The sequence below is a fragment of the Tympanuchus pallidicinctus genome, unplaced genomic scaffold (genome assembly GCF_026119805.1).
Source record: "Tympanuchus pallidicinctus isolate F22 unplaced genomic scaffold, pur_lepc_1.0 scaffold14, whole genome shotgun sequence".
Taxonomy (NCBI): Eukaryota; Metazoa; Chordata; class Aves; order Galliformes; family Phasianidae; genus Tympanuchus; species Tympanuchus pallidicinctus.
This window is the reverse complement of record NW_026294659.1, coordinates 4,256,853-4,279,683: the sequence shown is the minus strand read 5'-3', so window position 1 is coordinate 4,279,683 and position 22,831 is coordinate 4,256,853. Positions and strand designations below refer to the sequence as shown.

The 22,831-nt window shown below is 35.3% G+C and overlaps 1 protein-coding gene across 1 annotated transcript in view; it reads right to left on the bottom strand.

Annotated features, from left to right (window-relative positions):
* Positions 1-22,831, bottom strand: part of POLA1 (DNA polymerase alpha 1, catalytic subunit) — a 191,913-nt gene that overhangs the window by 80,347 nt on the left and 88,735 nt on the right. Inside the window, exon 34 of the mRNA XM_052674325.1 lies at positions 22,059-22,190. Within this exon, the coding sequence (XP_052530285.1) occupies positions 22,059-22,190 (132 nt within the window). The remainder of the gene's footprint in view (positions 1-22,058; positions 22,191-22,831) is intronic.

Here is a 22,831-nt window from a genome sequence, read left to right as displayed (position 1 = left end):
CATCGCCCCTCCATCATCTTGGTGGACTTTCACTGCACTGTGTGATTTGTACTGAGGAGCCCCAGAGAACTGGACTCAGGACTCCAAGTAAGTCCTCACCAATGCTGACTAGAAGAGAAGTATCATAACCTCTTCTGCCCTGCTGGCAATACTTTGCCTAATGCAGCCAAGAGCACCATTAGCCTTAGCAGCAGGGGCACTCTGCTAACTCACACTCAACTCAGTGTACACCAGAATTCCTTGATTGATGCCACAGAGAAACAACAGCATCTCAGGAGAGCTGTCATGAATTAGTTTCAGATAAAAACAAACAAAACAAAAAACCCAAACCATTTTTCCTGAATCTTGAAGAAAGCACTCAATCTAAGCTTAAGTTTTCAGCTAGAATTCAGCTTTACAGGGATTCTGAGAACCAAAATGGCAAGCCAGACATCCAAAATGTGGCAATGTTTTAAAACTTGAATGAATAAATAAATAAGCACTTGCACCAATGCAATGGCATTGTGCACGGCAAATTTTGTGTAAAAGTGCTTTGAGGCCGGTATTCTGGTCTGAGAGGTTTCTTCAACCTAAATTGTTCTAGACTAACAAAATAAATAGATGGATTTTTAAGCTATTAAAGCAACTTTGTAAGTACACAAAAAAAAAACCCACAAAAAACAAAGCAGGCCTGTCAGAAGCTCAATGAACTAAAAAATGTGATAACTGGAAAAAGACCTTCCTATTGCTTATACAGTAGCGATCAACACAAGAAGTAAAATAAATAGGATGCTTGTTGCATAGATTTATAAATATACATGCATGCATTTAGAGAGAGGAAGAATTTACTAAAAGTTGTGTTCAGTAAATCTCATTCAGGAGGGACAAATGGAGCAAAACCTACGTATGATCCTTCAAATACACTCTGGTTTTTTTTTTCGTTTGTTTGTTTGTTTAAAAAGGTTACCTGAGAGCCTACAGTCTGACAGAAAAACTGCTGCTATGCTGCTGTGGTGTCACTGCTTTGAGTTCCTGGTAGACAGACATACTGCCTCTGGGACTAGTATTTTTCAAAACTCTAAGCAGAATACTTGCTGTAAGAAATTGTGTTTCTGAAACAAACTCTGAATTTCACTTTGAGAGGTAAAGAAAAAATAAATCAATGGGAGAAAACACTGACTACTTATGAACTGCTATTTTAATATACATAATATATTTTATTTGGGTAAGAGGGTAGGACAGCAGTGCCAACACATAATGTTCTTTTTTCTGGCGGAAAAGAAGCATTTTGGAAGAATGCAGTAACAGTCTGATAGCAAATCAAGACCTACATTTGGGTTTGTTAGCAATAAAATACTTTACAGTCCTTTAAAGCTCAGAATATTCATAAAAATTAGTATTTGCACTTAAGTATTTACAGAGATAAAATTATCTGTTACTTGCTGAACTTCACCTGACATTACCTCAAAAGACTGAGACTCCACCTATCTTTAAAAATGCTAATTTTCCATTTAACATTTATACAGCCTAACCAGGATGGATCTACAGAACAATTTGTATGCATCAGTCCAACATTAACTGAAGGAAAAAACAACAGAAATACTGATAGGGACCTTAAGTGATCAAGCAGTTAAAGACAGGGACGTAATTAACATTAGCCAATATAATTTTATACAGAATAATATAAACTAAACATGAAGTTTGCTTTTAGGTAAGATTACAAGTTTGGTTCAGAAATGCAGATGTACTATAATACATCATATCTCGAATGGCGTTTGATTTACTTCCAAAGGACACTGCAATAGAATTGCTAGCCTTAGTAAATACATGTGAAATGGATTAAGAGGCGCAAAAAGTTGAAGCACCTCAAAAAATCCATTGTCCATGAGACACACAGTGATGACAATCAAATAAGCATTCATCAGTAGGGGACGGAGAGGGATTCTGGTGATGTATCACAAAGAAAAGGTTACAGTTCTACTCTTCAACATTTACATCAATGACTAGCAGAAGAGATCAATCAATTCAGATAAATTCTAAAGACAATAATAGCAGAACAGTAAGTAACAATAAGCATCAGGAAACTGGTTTGGTAAACTATACTCATTCAAAACAAAATATATTTTAGAACAGCCCAAAAGAAAACCTGCACATAGTGAACGATGACTGCAGTTCATACCTATAGAATGGGAATAATGCATTCCAGAAATTATCAGCTGAAAAGGAGTCACGATAGATAAGTCATTCAGCATAAGCTGTAAGGCACACCTAAGATGTAAGGATTTAATACCAAAGGTCTGTGTGCAAGTTAAGAGATGATTTTCTTCAAAGATATTGGTGAGAATGATACCGGGGCACACAGTTCTTGTGATGAGTTAAAAGAAGTTGAAAGATAACTGGTACAGTGAAAAGCCATAAACAGAATTTCAAGATGTTGAAAAAACGTGCAATGGCAACAGATCTTAGGTTTACGATCTCTTATTATCAAAAAAGAAAGATGAAAGGTAACTTGTAAAGAATATGTAAGAAAAATTGTATGGAAAAAAAGAGTAGGTAACACAAGATGCATCTAGAAAAAAAAGGAGCAATATGAACCACCAGCTGGAAAAATTTTGTGGGTTGAAAACTGGCTCAGTGACCAAGCCTGATGAGTGGTGATCAGAAGAGAACCTAGAGCTCCCAGCAGACACCAAGCTGGACGTGAGTCCTCACACAGAAGAGAAGCTCAGTGGTATCCAGGACTGCATGAAGAAGCGTTGCCATCATGCTGAGCTAAGTAATCCTTACTCTCTGCTCAGGAACAAAGCGGGAAGTGATAAGATCCATCCGTTGAAGTAGACAGGAGCATCACTTCCATCAGGTCTGATAACCCAATAAGTGTAACCAAGATAAAGTTTTGGAGGGGGTGACATCCAAAGCTTGGCCGGTTATAGTACAAGAAGCCACGAGGAAACATTATCAGCACAAGGAATAAGCAGGAAGAGTTAGAAATCCATGCACTGAGAACTATGGCTTCACAAGGACTTCAGAGGTGTGGCAGGTAGGTGAACAGCATATAATGGAGTGCTGTATGGGACATTCAAGAAGTCAGGCTAAGGATGAGAGGAAGAGGGAGCTGCAGTCAGTGTAAAGGAGCACCCTAAATGTGTTGTGCTTTTCTCTGGAGTGAGTCACAAGCCAGTAAAGAGCTTGTGGGTAAGAGCTGAAGAGCAGGCCAAAAAAGAGGACGTAGTGATGGGCGTCTCTACAGTTCACATCATCAAAAAGGATAGAAAGAATTCTTTAGAAACCTAGAATCATAGCCTCTTAAGGGCTAGAAGGGATCTGCAGAGATCATCCAATCCCCTGCTAAAACAGGTTCCCTACAGCAGGTTTCTCAGGAGAGTTAAAAAAAATTACTTCATTTTCAGATGGAACTTCCTGTGTTCCAGCTTGTATCCATTATCCTTTGTTCTGTTGCTGGGCATCACTGGCCCCATCTTCTTGACACCTGACCTTCAGACATTTATAATCATTGGTAAGATCCCTTCTTAGTCTTCTCCAGGCTGAACAGCCCCACGTCTCTCAGCCTTTCCTCATACAGGAGGTGTTCCAGGCTCCTCCAGAGTGGAGTGGAGGAGAAAGACAACCTCCCTCAACCTGCTGGCTACACTCTTTCTAATGCACCCCAGGATACCACTGGTCTTCTTGAAGGCATTATTTTCAGAGCAGCCTTTGTAACACCTTCAGTTGTAATGCAGAGTCTTGATATTTTGTTTTGCCCAGCATACATATTTGAAAACCCTGTGTACTAGTTTGGTTACATGAATCGACCTTCCTTTCTGCAGTAGTTCTGCCAACATTCAGAGCACCATACACTAACTCAAGGTATGGGGGCTGCTCTGAAAGTAACGCCTCCTATTTTATTACGTTGACCCACGATGTCAGATGGACGTTGGTTACTGCAGCAGAGGTTGCACCTTCCCAACAATATTCCTCAGAAAGGCCATGGCTCTATCAGACTGATCAGAATGATCAGTCTTAAATATTCTGCTCAGCCTTAAGTATGTAGGCAGTACATTTTGTATACTACAGGAACATTTAAAAAATGCTAAATTAATAGACTCCTTTAGTTACTATGGTAATAAGCACTTTGTAAAAGCACATAAATATCTAAAATATGTTTTAATTCATACTGACATCAACTTGTTTTCCTATGTTATAAAACATAAGAAATAACAGAAACTGAAGAAATAAGCTACTATGCAAACTCTTACTTGAGACTTTATGGAGACTAACACCAAATAATTTTCTATTTTGCTCTCAAGTTACACGCTTCCAAGGTAGAAACTTCATGTAATTCATACCTGAAAAGGATTACTGCAGACAGCATATTAAAATACTGTGGAAAAATAAAGATAGCAGATGTTTTATATAGCAGATGTTTACGAAGTCTGTATTACAAAAACATCAGTCTGCATTATACAGATCTTGATCTACTTGACAAAGTACAATGTAAAAGTTCCCTAACAGTGGTACTAACAAAGTCAACATAACAACCCATAAACATTAATTACAAATTAAACAAACCAAATTTTATTTTGAGAGGGAAGGATATCAGAAAATATAAAACAGATGTTTCAACTTTCAGACCAAGTGTCTGCTGGCCTCAGTATTTCTGACTGCAGTAATTAAACAGCAAGGTGGCTCCTGCAGCAGTGGATACCACTTGGGAACTAGTCATTAATCTGCCACTAAGCTAAGTTTACCCAGTTTCCTTTCCTGCCTTCAGATGAAGAGCTTTCTTTTAAGCTAGGAATCATAATGCATTATTCTGCAAGTCTATCAACTATTTTAAGAACAGCAGCAAAATACAAAAAGCAGAGACCCTTCATATATATAAATTTTGAGCACTTCTTCATAGATGGCACAAGTTTTAGTTCTACTAGACTCTCTGGTCTTATACTGAACTATTAAATTTGATATTCCAGTTTTCAACCATTTTGTAAGACCAGAACTGCATAAGACCAGTTTCTTAATGAAATAATTTTGTCTCTCTCACTTTATTTGTTTGTAGAAAATATTCAAGACCAAAACTCAAAAACGACAAAATCTTAATATGCAGTTTGGTAAAGTTCTAGTCAGTCTCTGAACACGTTTATCTATCCAGTAAAGCTTGTGTTAATGCGATGTAAGAGTTTGGCAAATTCAACTCTAATGGAGCATAAAAGTGCTTTTGCTTGAAAGTGAGATCATTTTTAAAAATTCAAAGCATGATCACTTTTTCCTTTTTTTGCAGGAACAATCTGATACAGGCAGCAAAGCTTAAATAAACTAGAAACATTTCAAATGATCCATAAAGGATTAATAAGCACTGCAGGAAGTCCTATAGGCTCAGCGTATACATTTTCCATCTTTTTCTCCTGTGATAGGCATGACATGAAATTCTAAACAGAACTCAAGTTTCAAAGTCACTGAATGTTAAGGTCTGCAGCTTTGATACTAGGGTAGAGAGGGGTCACCATCTTGAAATATTTAATTTAAATAGATAACAAAATATTGATTTTATTAGCATAATAAAGCCCCCAAATTATGGCTCTTCACAAAATTTTTTTTCTACTCACAAATAGACAAATGGACAAAAGCAAGGCAAAAGGGGTAGTAGTAAGCTACAGGCCACTAATATAACAAGAACAAAATGACAGCTATTATTTTGGCAGAGATAATCTATGCTGAAACACAAAACACACACGCACACAATTTCTTTCAATACAATTTTCTTGTCTTCCCACTGACTTCTATGATTACCACAGAAAGCAGGGTTCTAAACACATTTCTCAATTGAATCTTCAATCAATAACAGTAAAAATTTGAGAAGGGAGATATGGGAAAATGTATTATAGCATTAGTAAGTGTTTGCAAAACAGACCAAACTTATCAATATTCGTAAAAGTTGAAAGGGAATAAAATGGAAACAAAAGTATCAGTAACAATAGATCTTACATATTTACTTTACCAAAATAAGTTAAAAATTCACCAAAACTCCAAAATCCAACAAGTAAGAAAAATTATCCCTGGCCTAGTCTAAGGGATTGAATTATGTAGTCATGTTTTCTTTGTAGTACCACAGCTGTAAAAATAAGGAATAATTTTGAATTACCAAATGGCCTTTGGGATACAGGTACATTCAACAGTACCGTACAAATAACGAAAAGAATTGAAAATTGAATCAATTTATTGGAAGCAACCAAACTAAGCTAAGCTAAGCGCAGTCTACCTACTCCATATCAGTCTCACGTTTTGAAACAGAAATATTAGAAAAGCAAGAATGAGACATCTGCAAAAACCCCAAACAATAAAACTTCTGCGATCTCAGACCAAGGTCAACATGACCTAAACAAACTCCAATTGGTAGCAAGAATCCAGACTGACGTAGGCAAGAAGACAAATAATTCATGTAAGAATTGAGAGTTCCTCTTGCTAGAAAATGGAAAAGTTCAGGCTCTACTATGCTAGTCAGGCTGCTTACCACCCAGGTTTTTTTGTTACGGGCCAAGAACTTCAACAGGGGAAACTATTTAGGTGATAGTTACACACAAACTGAAAGTTATTACAAGAGTGGGAAACAGAAAATTCAAAAATGTAAGAGATGAATTAAAAAGTTCTAAAAGAAAATAAATAGAAAAACCAGCAAGGATAACATTGGCCTTATCAGGGAAGGAAAAAGAGAGGGAGGGAGGGAGGAGAGATACGGGAATGATAAATGCTAGCTCACAGTGAGAGACTGAAGCTGAAAGGCAAAAATTATGCTAAAATAATACACTAATCAAAAGGAAAAGAGAATGAGAAGAAAGAAGCAGAAAAAAATTGAAAAAGTAATCATTTCCCTGTACAAAGCCAGCAGAGGGGCCTCGCTTGAAATGCTGTCTACAATCCTGGGTACATCACTAAAAATGGATAAAAGAAACCAATGCAAAGAACAAGAACAACAACAACAAAAAAAAAAAGCTCTGCAGATAACAAAAAAGTATGATACAATAATTTTTCCAGTGGTTACAAACACACCAGATTCAGTGATACAAGATTACTACGTACTCCTCCATTCCAAAGGAGCAAAAGCATGTTGCAAAAAGCAGGTATGTGTATCAAAAATGTAAGTTTTGACTAGTTGAAAACAAGATTATATTAAATATGCTCAGGCTTAGCAGAATTTGACATGTTTAATATGGTAGCAGTTTAATTACAATCATCCATAATATTAGGAACAATCCTAGTTCTTTAAGTAACTAGGAAATAAACGCTACTATAATATACTGAGAAAGCCAAAGAGATGAAAAGGATTTTGATAAATAGCTGTAGCCTTTGTGCATCCATAAAAAACACAGTCTGCATCAATTTCAGTGCCCACTGTTTGGTTTTGTCACCATTATCATTATAAAACAGAAAAAACAGGAGTGCAAGAGTCAGTGAAAACAGAAGTTGGAAAGAGAAAGCCTAGAAATGCAGACAATGTGATGATAAACTTGTTGGTTTGTTTATCTTTCTTTGCAATTCAAAACAGAATTGCAGTGAAGCTGAAAAGATTACAAAAATGAGAGCAATGAAGAACAGAAATATCTGAAATGGTATAGAATAGCCTTTGGATCTGTTTACCCTAAGTGCCATTCAGAAGCTGCATCTAGAGAAGACCTGCCCATCTCACACAGCTGAAAATACTCCCTGTTTTAGCTCAAACAGTCAGTTACTACCTAGGAGCTTACATCTCCTGCAGCAAATTCTATTGAAAAAAAAAAAGCATTAAACAGAGTTCCTTGAATCACAAGCACCCAAATAATGTCAGACAGTCTACTAGGCAAATCTTTTTCTTAAATCAAACTCATTTGTTCATGGGTTAACACAAATTAATCTATATTTCTTGGCTACAATACTCCACCAAATAACCGTAGATCAGTCTTGTTTCTCCTCAATATTTAAAGCAAACGTGAATATTTGTTTTCTCTTGAGGCTTAAATCTGTTTCATTTTCAGAATGTGTCCTTTTATGATTTGAGCAGCGCTACAGAAAACAAGTGGTACTGCCAAACAGAATCAGAGGTTTCAATGCAAAAGCACTGTACTTGAAAACCAGAGAAAGTTTAGGCAAAACTATGAAACACACTGCATTGCAGATTGGGTTTTTCTGCTTGCAATCTTCCTTACCATTCCTGTCCAAACTATCTGTTTGCTGATACAAATTCACAACTGAGTACAAGAAATGTATCTATATATAGCAAAGAAAGTCAGCCCATGTTTGCCAATTTTAATTTGATGGAATACGGAATCTAGTATTTCCCATTTTCAGCCTTGTTTCTCTCCCTGTAAATTCCTCTGTCTGACAATGGACATTTTTACAGTGGAACAAAAGAGACAAGAGAGGAGATGCAGATAAGTTTAAAAGGTAAAGGAATAAGGAGCAAAGTAAGGGCAACAGAGTGAAAGTGCAAAATTGATCTATTTTAAAACAACTAAGAAGGATAACAATGAAATAGAAGAAATGACTTGATCCTTACACAAGACAACAGACTGTAGAGCTTGTAAGCTTCTAGAGGAAAAATGCTACCAGTTAATAAATTTATTCATAATATTTTCACTGCAAACTTTAAAAGTATGTTCAACAGCTATGTATTATTTTTCAGATCAGTAGTGAGGATCCATGTTATCCTTTACCCACTATTCAGAAGTAATTAGTGGGCAGGTGAGGTAGGAGAAAGATGGAAGAAAATAATGTCTTTTGTTGATTTTTTTTCCTAATAGCTGATCAACTTGGTTCTTTCATAAGGCATAAACATTAGGTGTTGAGAGCAGAAACGTGTTTTCTCAAAGGCATTATTAACAATTAATAATCATTACACAGTGGCTTGTTTACCTGACCTTGTGTAAATTTAGCAGCCTTGTAATTAGACTCATATTTTGCACATTTGTGTATTTCCATGCATAGGATTTGACTCATTCATTCATCCATTAAAATTTGCTTGACAGACATAGATGGATAATCAGGGTACAATTTGTATTTACTGGATTACAGAAAATTGCCCAAACTGTTAAGTTCAAGGAAAGCATGTTCTTATCTTTCTCTTGTGAAAGACTTAAAAGTAATTAAATATCCAAGGATGGCCCCAAGGCTCTCTGAAGAAGGAGCAAAGCATTTATACTCTGATAGCTGTAACACAGCCTTGCACTAAAGATGGGTTAAAGAAAGGGGAAAAGAAAGGAAAACAAAAAATAAGGACTGGTATCTACATTTTCCTTTAGGCAACACAATAAAATTACTCCTCAGTAGGAATCACTTCCCATAAAAGCCAATACCCTAGTATTAATCACAACTTCACTGAAGAAGATGCTTTTGTATTTCCCTTTCTCAATGGGAAATGAAGTCTGTACAAATTTGGCAGTTTGTGGGTTTTCTCCCACTTAACCACTTCCCAATAACTTCCTAATTTTCCAAGTAGGTGGAAAAATCATCCAACTACTTTCCTGATTAAAAAAAAGGCTTAAATTTCAAATATTGGTAAGCATTATTCATAACAATGAAATACTACTATTAGATTTCATTTAACATTTTTGAATACAGTTGCTCTCTCCAGCTAGGCAAATGTTTTACAGGATTCTTCTGAAGAAACCGATGGACTTTAACCATTTAACCATTTAAGTCAAATGTGGTAATTGAATGCATAACACATACATGCTTTTTAACAACTTCTGCAATCCAAAGGGATCTGAAAGCTGTGTAGCTGCTTCCTTAGTTTCCTTTTGTAAATCCATACCTCACAGCAGACTTTTATTCTTTTAGATTCAAAATAATAAAGCAGTTGCAAGAAAGTGGGCCACGCTCCTTAAAACAAAACAAAATAAAAAAACAGCTATTGCTTTTTTGGCACCACTTTTGAGATTATAAAGTATCTGAAATATCAACAAAGTAATGAAAGCGAAGGGAACGTTTTAGTCAAACATTAAGAGACAGTCCAACAGCTACTCCTCTGGTGGCAGACACTTTTTTCAATCAACTGAACACAGGCATCTCTGGACTCAATTTTCTGTGACCAAATAAACTGCAATGTAGTGAGTCACTCACATAATTTTGGATGATTTATGTCTGCTGTTTATAAGCACTGAGAAAAGAAGAAAAGAACACTAAGAGATCCTCTTTCCTAAACTAGGAAATCTTTATTTGAGTCTTAGTAATCTTAATTCATGTTTTAACTGTTCTCCTGAATATCTGAAGGTATTAGAAATTCAAATTAAAGCAACAAGATGAGACCAAAGAGTATCTTCCAGTGTTCTCATTCTTTCACTGTCCGGCCAAAGGAGTGAAAAATTCAATACTTCTCCTTGGTCCTCATTTCTTTACATATGGTAAACAAATGAGTCAAAACCAACATAGTTATCTCTTCCAGAAAATAAAAAAGTAAAAAGAAATCCCTGCTGTTGAAAAAATTCTGTCCCTCTTCAGCTTCTGTCATGCAACACAGTTGTGTCCATCACTTTTTTCCACTAAGACAAGTCCAAGAGAAGCTGAAACAACTTAGCACCAGGATAACACCTCTCCTGCACTGTAATTCCCACCTTTTCTCTGCTCACTTCAGAATGCTAATCTCTTTCCAGGCTGAATGAGGAAACCCACAGGCAGGAACAGTTTTGTTCTCAACTGGAAAACATGAGCATGAACATCCTCTCCATGGAGGATGAATGTTTTGTATTATTCCAGGTGCAGCAGAAATAAGTTCATCCAAATTGAAGGCATGAGTAAAGAAATCTCCATCAAAGAGGGGGAAAAGGAAGAATATTGCTATGCTGACCATATTTTCATTAGGAAACAAAAGCTAGTTATTACTAAATCTTTCTCTTCAACCCATCCACGTCTATAATCTTCAAAGACAAGTAAAGCAAGTGATGAAGGAAAAAAAGAACACAAGAAAAAACACCAATTAAATCAATCTCTGGGATGATGATGTTGAATGGGCAGGTTACTTGAAGAAAACCCCTTGGAGTTCATCATTCATTATTTTCCACATCTGCCCTGTAGCCATGAGTACAAAAGGAAACAAGACAAGACAAAGTATTCCCTTCAGGTCCAGCAAGTGAAAAAACAAAAAAACACATCTTCAAACATAACTTTTGGCTTATTCTGTTGTACTTGCCTAATGCTCTTATTAGATGCCTTCCAGACAGTTCAGTGGCTTGACCCTAAAGGATTAAAAATAATTTGAAAATTTTGTAACTGAAGAATTGTTTGCAGTTTCGGATGAAGAGGAGGGGATTGAAGAAAGTTTGCCTAGATGCCTTCTGGAAAAATAACTTGCCTGTAATTATTACAAGATGAAGTAAGTAGTTATAACATTGGCATCTCCCTAGCCTTGGTTATGATACTAGTCTTGGTTATGAAGCTGGAACTTCTTACGTGGAGATCTGTACCTATAAAAAAGGAACTACTTCAATTTATATAGAAATTAAATACACTTCTTTCTACAAAAAGCTTGTAACTGCACATCAGTTTCCTTATTCTTACTACAGTCTCTGATGCTCCTCAAATAGGTATTTGTTACAGAGGTTTCCTGCAAGACACCTGATTGCTGAGTGCCATCTTGCCAGTAGCCTCATGAAACCCTTCAAAAATGGACTCACCAGAAAATGTCAAAAATTGTCATCTGAAGTCATTATTGACCATTTCTTGGTAGGTAACATAGTTCTGGAGGGTTTTTTGTTTGTTTTGTTTTTCTTTTCTAATTAATTTTAAATCCTTAAGATGCCTGGCTCTTTAGATCATATAGAATTTGTAAATTATGAGTTATTTATTAGGCATTTTAGTCTCTTTTCTTTGATGGGCTGGGAAGGGAGTAGGGTGCCAGGTATTAAAACTACTTTATGTTTAATCAGCCAGGAAACCCCCTCGAGAACCACATCAAAATTTATTCTACTCTATTGTTATTATTTCATTGATTATATTAAAAAAAAAAAAAAAGTTGGAAGGTGGCCCCCAAAAAGATGCCCCATTAAAGGAACAAGAGAGTATAAATGTGGATCTCATGTTGCAAAAAGGAAGATAGAAAGCAGTAGGAGGGAGGAAGAATTTGCTTAATTGCTTCCATTCAAAAAAGCATAAAAAACACATGCAAATAATAAAGAATGGTGTGAAAAAGCATCTCCAACACTGCATGAACTGCTGGAAGATGTTCTGGTATTTCTTACTAGCTGTTTTAATGACTTTATTCATATCTACAAACTTATCCATAAAAAGTCACATATATAGAAATAGTACCAAATTTAAATTCTAAATTCAACTTCTGTGCTTGATAGGGGTCATAAATACAAGTGCCTTAGTAGCTGCTAGTTCTATTGCAAGATCTTCATCAAGAATTGCTTCAATATGAGAAAAAATATGCATTATTAAATAACAACGAATTACATGAATTACCAGTTTTCAGGGAAAAAAATGTAGTATCATGCAACAGAATTCATCATTTTCTTTCTTTGTGTTTTGGGGGGCAAGGGGGTTCTCCATTTTGAAACAATTCTAGCTTCCCTGTGGTACAGTCGAATGTTGCTTTGGATATTAAATTGAGAATTTATCTTAAATGGAAACAAACAACTTCGCTAAAAATTAGACATTTATGACTTGCAAATTACAGATACTAATTATTTTCAGTATATACAATTATGATATTCTCAAGAGGTATTAATTTTGGGACAGATGTGCTTTCATCATGTAATTTGGAAATTAAGTTACACTCTCACGTATGGGAGCTCAGAAGTCTGAATTTGTGTAAGGGTAGGATTGATAGAGAGGAATTTTGTCTTGCTAATTTTCTCTCTCTCTCTCTGATGAGAGTGTGACCAGCAATCCTCACAGCTGGGTTGCCTTGCACTCGAAGGAATGGGGGCTGACTGCAGAGCTGATGAGGATATACTTCCACTTGACTCCACCTCCTATTTTGTCCTTTCAGATAATTCTTCCAAATCCAGTAAAAATTTAAATAATAATTAAGATATACCAGCTGTAAGATATGCACAATGTTCAATCTTTCACATCGTTGGCAGAGAGCAGAAATAAGTTCATCCAAACTGAAGGCATTAGTAAAGAAATCTTCATCAAAGAGGAGGAAAAGGAAGAATATTGCTATGCTGACCATATTTTCATTAGGAAACAAAAGCTAGTTATTACTAAATCTTTCTCTTCAACCCATCCACATCTATAATCTTCAAAGACAAGTAAAGCAAGTGATGAAGGAAAAAAAGAACACAAGAAAAAACACCAATTAAATCAATCTCTGGGATGATGATGTTGAATGGGCAGGTTACTTGAAGAAAACCCCCTTGGAGTTCATCCTTCATTGTTTTCCACATCTGCCCTGTAGCCACGAGTACAAAAAGGAAAAAGATGAGACAAAGAAGTATTCCTTTTTAGACAAGCATTAAAAAAAAACACAACAAAACAAAAACAAAAAAAAAACAACCAAAACCCAACATCTTTAAACATCAACTTTTCACTTATTCTGTTGTATAGGGTAAAGACATTCAGAGTTTGTGCTACAACTCTGAATCTGAGAGCTTTTATTTTTGGATGGAATGAGTTTTGTTTCTGAAGAAACATTTATTTCTATCTTGAGATCTCTCAGCAGTGTGAATTTTCAATGCCTCTCTTGTAAGGCCATCTGAAAAGATAATGATTTTGTTCCCGAGAAAAAGAGCAGTTACTTGCTAACTTCTGCAGAGTCTTAATTTTTATGGTGCAGTGGAAGATTTCCCTCCTCATGGAATTAAATTGAATTGAATTAAATGGAGTTGAATTCAAGTTGAATTAAACCATCTTCCAACCCAAACAATCCTGTTATTCTCTGCAGAAATTTGGTATACCTTTGGAAAACCTCACAAGTGTTTCTTTCATACATTTGAGGATTTAAAGCCTAACAATGGCTAGGCTGAAGACACTTGGATAGCTGAAATTCTTCAAATGAAAGAAAATGAACAAGACAATAGCCTTTGTTATTTAGCTGCTGTAACAGTTTTAGCAGGACTACAGAGCTTTTTTTTCCCCCCCCACTATGAAATGCCACAGCTGTGGAAGATAAAATAAACTGCATGGCATGAAAATAGGGAAGAGATGTTCATCTTCAGCAATAAAAGGGTATTTAAACCAGTGTGCATCACAGAACACAAGGTGCTAAAGCACAGGCAAAGCTGACAACTGTTCAGGCTCAATTTACAAAATGTAGTAGTACAAAAGCATGCTCCTATGAACAAAAATAGAGTAACTCATGTTTACAACTCAGTAAGAAATTAGTGGTAAAGACCATCAGCAGATGCCATTTAATGAAAACGATCGAAACAGATACGTAACCAACCTGACTGCTGAGCTTCAACGACACAAAAGCCTACTCAGAGGACACTACAAGTAGATCAAAGCCCATTTTGTAGCACAGCCTTGTTATCACGAGATTTCAAATATGGGAATCACGTCTGTTGAGGTATAACTTGTTTAATTCCTTAAAAAAATATTTTACTAAGAAGTAGAGAAGTGACTAAAAGAGAACAGAAATATTTTCGGACACGTTTAACTACTTTAAACAAAAAAATTGAAGTAAGTCTTTTAACAGCTAAGAGTGAAGAAACAAGCATCTACAAGAACCACCCTCACAATGCAAAGCAAAGCATGCTAAAGAAAACATAGTTGAAACTTCTGGTGCACTTCTGCATGTGCTCTCTGCCACCTCCTATCCTCAGTGACATTGTTATTCAATAATTTTCAGGAATGTGGACTACGAAAGACAGTAACAAACAAAAAATGTTTGCCACCAAATATAGTTTAGCTTCCCAAATAATAACAAAAAATAATAATAATTTAAGCTTTCTTTTAAAATTGAGGGTTGGTTCACAAAAAAGACTAAGAAACTTCAGGACAGGTGACTTAGTTTTTCATGCAATTATTAGAAAACATTCCATATTTTTATGTGTCACTCAACTGAATTACCACAGATGGATCCACTGTAGCTTTTTAAACAAAACACTCAAAACAAGATGTTTCAATTTGTAAAATTCTTGTTTGACTATAGATTTCTATATACCTCCTAAGTAACTCCTAAGAACACATTTCTGATTATCACAACATTTTTAGGTCAGAAATGTCAAATAAACCTATTCTTGTAAAAAACAACTACGTTCAGTGAATCTGTAGTCTATTTAACTTTTGATTTTAACTTTGGCTCTCTGAAAGTATGCTATGTGCTTGAACAGTGTAATTATTGGCTGATCTGATACTAGAGGGTCAACAGAAATTATAACAGTTAAACCAACATTTCTGTGATTACTATTGTACATATACCAACTAGCATCAAGTATTCAATATCAAGAAACAATTCTGTGTCATATTCTAGCAAACTGATTATAACACATTCGTTTGCATTAAAATTTCATGTATAATAATGCAGACTTAATTTATTAGTTGATACCTATTGTCCCAACTTAGTATAATGCATGAACTGCATCAAAATCCCGTAAGAACCGATGGTTTTAAATATTACTTTAAGCCTTAGTTGAGACGAGCTTCCACTTCTTCTAATATCTCTAATTGGAAACTAGTAAGAATGCTTCTCCATCCAAAACTGCATTTGGATTTAAATTAAAAGCAACAGCAATCTAAACAGATTGAAAATGGCCATCTCTGAAAGTACCATAGAAAGGAGAAAGATCAACATCGATCTTGTCAAGACCAGCAATTTGTCATGAATCCTCTTGTGATTTATAATGTCATTAAAGTAGTCTCAGAATAAGCAAAACCTATAATGCCACGTAGCATCCTAACACTTCTGTCATTCCAAGATGTTCAACAAAGGATGTACTCGTTCACTCTCATTCTCAAAGTAGCTTGCTCAGGCACTTAATGTAACGCAGTTGTGGCAGATCTATCTATGTGCTGCAGAAATTCACCCAAACTTTTACAGTCTGGTCTACAGAATATCGTAACAAGTACTGCAGCTGGCACACCAAAGCTACTTTATTTTGTGCTCAGTTTAAAGCTAGACAAGAGAGAGTTGCAACCATAACCGTATTACAGCAAAACATGCTTCCCAAGTGCTACCAAAATTCATCATTGTTTCTACTGTGGCAACAGATCAGTTCCAACAGAGTACCTTCAAAGTGCTTTCCATAATCCTTTGAAGACAGCAACATCTTGTTATTAGAGAAGTGATTCAATCACCTAGGTAAACATTACACACTTGGTGGCAATCACAACCACAACCATATTTACCTGTAGGCACATTTCCTGTAACATGATCTACACATTACTGCCATTCATAAGCCTAAGCAGATAAATTATTGTGATAATAAGCCCTTGCATTCCTGTGTTCTACCTACAGAGGAAATTACAAAGTTGGTTTTATTCTATTGAGGCAATCTGCATTTCTTAGGACCTGTTCCATGCCGTGGCTAACCTGGGAAGCATTTTCTCCAGTTAGCAGAGAGATGTATCTGCTGTCATTAAGAGTCTTCTCTGGCAAGGGACCTGACTGTGGACTAAGCACTAGAAATAAGCATCAGCAAACAGACACTATTCCTTTGCAGATTTCACTCATTCTCAGTGGCTGAAATTCTGAGTTCATAGAGTTGCACTCAATTTCACTCAGCCATCAAGGAGATGGATGCATGTCCGTCACGGCCAGTAAAATCCAATGAAGAGAGTTAAACCTTTTGTATAGGTGTATCGATCATTACTTTGAAACACTTCACTAAAAATCATATTGATGCTGCAAGTCTAAAACAAACAATTCCTTTACAGGGCAGAAGTTGCAGTAATAGCGAATCAATCTCAGTTAATAGATACCATGAGTGCTGTGACAAATAACTGCTTACTCATCCCCAAAATGCACTATACATGGTGACCAAAGAGCTATCTTTCATTATGCAGTTAGGTATAAATTGTGTCTGTAAAGACATATATAATGCTTTCACGTAGTAGAATACTGGTCGTGTTCAATAATCAAGATGCTTCTAATCTCCTCTTGGTTAACCAAAACATGATTTTAAGTACAACCCATTTGTCAACCACATTCAAGAAATGGATCAGAAAATACTACTGTGGGGTGGAGGAAAACATCTTGAGAATTCTTGGTGCCAGCTTCCCTTCCCTGTTTTGAGTTCCCAGTAAGTTGTGCATGGAATCACATTCATCTTTTATCGCGCACTCCAATTCCTTTCCATTTTGTCTTGACTTGGAAGCTTTCAATACTAAAAATAAATGTCTCAGTTTCTGTATATATAAACTAAAATGACAGTGATACAATTTCAAGCTTGGAAGAGACTCAGATATCCATTTATACACAAACAGGAAGAACTCCCAAAATAATCATTGGAGATAATTGGACAGCAGCTTTTAGCTATCTGATTGTGTCTGCCACATCAATTGGTGTAATGATTCCTTCTGTTTTCTGGCTCTACACACTCTTTATTACACGTCCATATTCTGCTAGTATTAGCAGCACAATATTTAAAATACTGTACTATTGCCACTACTAAAGACCTTTCCTTCAATCCAAAGAAGCTTCTTACCCTGACCCACCCACCCACCAAACAAAAAGGGCTTTCAATACATAGCTGTTCCGAAAGCATGATTACAAAAGTCATCACCACCATCTACAATCATATTTTCACCTGTTCATGTGGTGTACACCTGTGGGTTGTTGGCAATACACATGATTGCAGTGTGGGAGACTCCAGGTCCACAATGAGCTCTGTCATTTTTGTTCTCTTAAGCGAATATGCCATGCTACCCCCAAACCCTGTATGAAGGCTACTGCCTCTTATAATATTATCTTGTTTATAAATCTTTTACTTTTTAAGTGCATAAAATACTGACACAAAACCCAAGAACATACATATACAATAATCAAAACAAGGAATATACATACATAAAATAATAATTCAAAGACCTTGAACAAGTGTACTAACATGCTTTTATACTGCAACCTAATGTGCAAGCAGTAGACTACCCCACCACAGGTAAGAAATGAGAAATTTTGAGGGCTATTGAGCACTGCATTTTCGCAGCTGAACAGTATAAAGTTATTTAGCAGTGTTCAATAGCCTTCACACTCACTTCTGTCTGTGGGTTAGAGTGGTCTACTAGAAAGACTAAAATAAAGGCAGTGTAATAAAGGCAGGGCCAAGATTTTCTCAATATTAAAAAAAACGAAGACAGCAAAAAAGCAATTAAAAAAACACCATAACCCTTTTAAATTTGCATTCTGAAAAGATAGAAAGATCTGAAGATGCCATATACTAACTAAACACCACAAAAAAAAATTGATATTAAAACAGGCTTTAGCCTATACTACTACTAATACTGTGCATGCATACCTAGAAACAAGTTAAAAAAAACTTGTGATTCAAGGACTACAGCTTGAGAGTCCATCCAATTCAGCTGTGATTCTGATACCACTTAAATGTATACAATACAGACTTTTTGTTCAGTTCCTTTCAGTCAGCAAAACTAACAGCTAAACAAGACAGGGGATTAATTTTTATGGATATGAACACTGATTTTTTAGAGAGATTTTTAAAAGAGTTGGTGTTTATTTACCAAATGCTCAAAATAAATATTCATATTTCCAGTGGGAAACATGAAACAGTTTGCATCATAATTAGATCCTCTTACTATAAATTATATGAAACTCTCCAGCATAGCAGTTGGTCACTTTTTCCATTTATGCTTGCATATTTCAGCCTTCAGCCATTCTCTAGCACGGATGCTTCATTGATGGCTGAGGGTAACACTTCAAAAATGAACTAGCTAAACAAACTTCCCAGCAGCACTTGACAGAGCTACACCTATTCTTCCCCATTTCCAAAGCAGTACAGAATTAATTACCAGTTCTATGGATCTATTGTAAGTATAATAGACTAAAGAGCTATCACAGACACATTTATTGTAAAAGCACAATCCCAAGAGTGTCTAGTAGAGGGCCAAAACGATTAACACAAATGCTTTGTCAGATCAAAGATAAAATCTGCACCGCCCAATTGAGGAATGAATTAGAACAGTGGGTTATCTTTCAAATTAACCAGGGCAGTTAGTGAGGAAAATTTCATGAAAGTGTAATTCTTAGCCTTTGTGAATCCACACAGCAGGCATTCTGCCAGCTGACAAGATGATGAAATTTTCATGCTTAAAAAAGCCCTCTTCATTTCCCAATTTAGATTAGCTAGCGTTTCTCTCTCTTTTCATCTATTTGCTCTTCTGTAGCAGGATTAAAAAAAAAAAAAAAAATCACACATCACACAACAGAATCAATCTTTCAAAGAATAATGCATTTCTGAAAAGAAATATTTGCATGTCAGTTTTAAAGATATTTACAATTACGAGTAGGGTTCTCAAAAATGATATTGTTAATACTATTAAGAAAGCCAAAAATACTGGACTAATGGCACTTGTGTTTTAGAACACAAATAAAAGATTTAAATGTTTCAATGGGAAAAAGGACTGAAGAAAAGAAATTACATAAAGGTAAATAATTTACAAAAGCAGTGGTATTGTAGCAACCTTACAAAATTATATTTGTGCACTTAGACTTGCATCGTTTTAAAGGAAGGAAGTACATCACCAGTATATTTACTTATTTATCAACTCCACCCACCAGAAAGACCAAGTATATTTTGCACTTTTACATGTTAAGGCATCCCCTTTCTAAGGTCATATAGCTACATATGGAAGCATTTCAATAGATAGGGAAACGAAATGCAATGATTCTAAACCCTGAAGAAAAAAAATCTCATTCAAAGCCCGCCGAAAAAAAGTAAGCTTATTCATTTTTGCAAGCTGTGGACAGGGCCAAAAGACTCCTGCTAAGAGTGACTTCATAAAAAGTAGCTCATTATTTTGAGGGTTAAAAAAATATTATTTATGAACTTTGGTTTTTTTTGTATTGTGGGTCATTTGACCAACATACAAAGAAAAGTATTATCTAAAAATATATACATACTGAAATAGCTGGAGTGACAAAGTTAATCACAGTATTTGTCTACTTAAACTGACACTTCTGAGCCTCTCAGGTACAACAACTACAAGAGGAGACTTAAGTGTCTCAAAGTTAAGCCAAATGTTTTGTTCAGATGGTACTTTGCCACACTACTTCTGAGTGTGCCTTTATAGTTTATAGGATTATATGTATTAGTGCAAACATCCATTTGACAAATTTCAACTCCAGCTGTTACACAGTCACTACAAGTACTTGATGAAAGGAGTATACCAAAGCTCAGCACCTGCTTTTCTAAGAGCTAACGGGACAAAAAGTTTTCTTGCCCAGCTCAGTGGAAAGCCCTTCTTTTTTAATGAAAATCATTGTGCAATTTCAAAACTTCTATTAACAATAAAATAAACTCACATTTCTGGAGTTTGAATGTATTCCACAGTTAAAAGTAATATTAAACATCATTATTAGAGCTAACTGATAATTATGAGGTTAAAAGTAAGATCTCAGCGCTGAAAACATAATCAGGTTTGTAAAGCCTCCATTTACAAGCATAAGTCAATTCCTCTTGGAGGACACTTTATTATGATATATACTAGGTAGACAGATACACGGCAGATTTTAATAGGATATAAATTAATTACAATGTTCAATATTGAAACATTTCAGAGTTTGGTTCACGGCTTGGCCTTAAAACCAAACAAAAATCAAAAGCTAGAGAACAGAGTAAAATATTACAGCATTTTTCATTCTTTAGAATTCTTCAAAAACAATACTTCTTCCTGTCCTTAAATCTTCCTTTATACATCGAGTTTATTATTGCACATATCATGCCTATCTTTCCAGTACTTTATATACCAAGAATTCCTTAGCATTTGACTTGTGTATTATCATAATGTTCATACATGACATCAAATGTACATATTCTGAAATCTGAAAAAATTAATCAGAGCAGAACTTTATATAAAAGTAGTCAGTCTAAATGTATTACCTTGACTTATTATATAAACACACTTTATAATGCAGTATTTACAGTAATATCATGTGAATGAAAGTTTTGCAGTCAGACGGACTTGGCAAAAATGCAAGATTTCACATTTAAAAACTTTACCCACCTAAATGATTTACCCTTAACTTCAGTGCGAAGGAACAATCAGTCCTACCTTAAGAACTACTATGAATTTAAATAGTCTAAGAAAGCTCTTTTTGATGCAGTGATCTTCAAAATACACACTTACACCTTCTGAATACATCACATTTCCAGAAAACATGTCAGAAAACATATATTTAGAATTGTAATAGGAAGTAATACAGAAGGAAAAAAAAAACCACATAAGATGTGCACGTAGTATTAAACCATAATTAAAGCAAAACTACTATGCTAATGCTCTGCATTTTAGCTGCCATCTGAAAAAATATTTTGTAATATCTAAGAAAACAAACCACAAATTAGGCTGGCCTTTCATTTACAGGTCAAAATTTCAAAAATAACTTTTAAGTATATCAAAGGTTATAAGCATCCAAAGGTTAGGAGTTCTTTCAAAAATGATGCTGATGTGAGGGCTGTGAAAAAAGGTTCTGTGTTAGACAACTACATAATAAAAGAAGTTATGTGGAATTCCATGAAAATTTCACCAAAATGATGATAATTCACAAAACACAATATTTCCAGCATATTACAGATGCCAAAAATATTAATATAATTTAAAAATCAAGGTATGTTTTTCCTAACCTGTTAGCTCCTTGGTCAGTGGAAAGATGGGAAATGCAAATATTACACACCACTATTTTTTCAGTAATGCCACACAATGCCAACCATTGGGAAAGCAATGAGCTCCTTCATCTGCAGTAATGCTGACAAACACTGTTACAAAACGTTATAGACGTACATATATGTACCTGACTATTTTGACTTAAAACAGAAATGGGAAAAATAACCTAAATTAATATTTTAAACATCATTAACTGATAGTTTCCTTTTCATAAAGTTGAGTTTTGCAACTGCACTAATTTATACTTTATCAAAAAAAAGTGAGATAGCTGCTAAATTCAGGACCATTTAGACAACTCATTTCTTATGGAAGAATATTTTCTGAACACTTACACTGTAGTATCTTTTTTGGTGGCGTCTAATATCCAAGAGTAATTTGTTGTTCATTTGAACCACGTGGTTGAAAGGAGACTCTTCACATTCACTCTTACTGCACCTTTGCAAGCTGGGCTCAATAAATCGCCCCTGAAAAAAAGAAATGCAAAAACATACATGACGACAGCAGATAACAGCAGCAAAAGTTTAGACATAACACCTCATGCAAAAAAAATATATATTTATCTTAAAGGTCTTTATTTTTCCAATTAAATCTCTACTCTCTAGTCTTTCTTTCCTCCCACCACAGTTGGCCACATCCATATAAACACTTGTCTGATAGGACAGTTTTCCAAATCTCTTTTCAATGAAAGATCTTCTGGAGATGATGCTTCCTCATCTGGCTACAAAATTAATCATTCAACAAATTATGTTTCATCAGGGAGACTGAAGTTTTGCCTGAAGCTACTAATCAGAACACCGAAATCCACCTTACAGATACCAATTATAGATTACCAACGTGGCTGTAGAGACAAGCCTTGTTGCAAAAGAACAAGGTGATCATTTTTTATCTTCCCCAAGTGCAAAGAACAGCTCCTAGAGTTCAACAGCGTCTCATATACTTTTGAAACCTTTGAATGGCAAACATTAAGATTTCAGAACCTAAAAGCAGTATGTGAAGTACTGAAATTAAATTCAGTACAATTCTCACTGAAATAACAGAAACCTGTTAGGTTGGATATTTGTAACACTATGTAAAAAGTTTTCTTTCCATTTACAACTTAGCACTT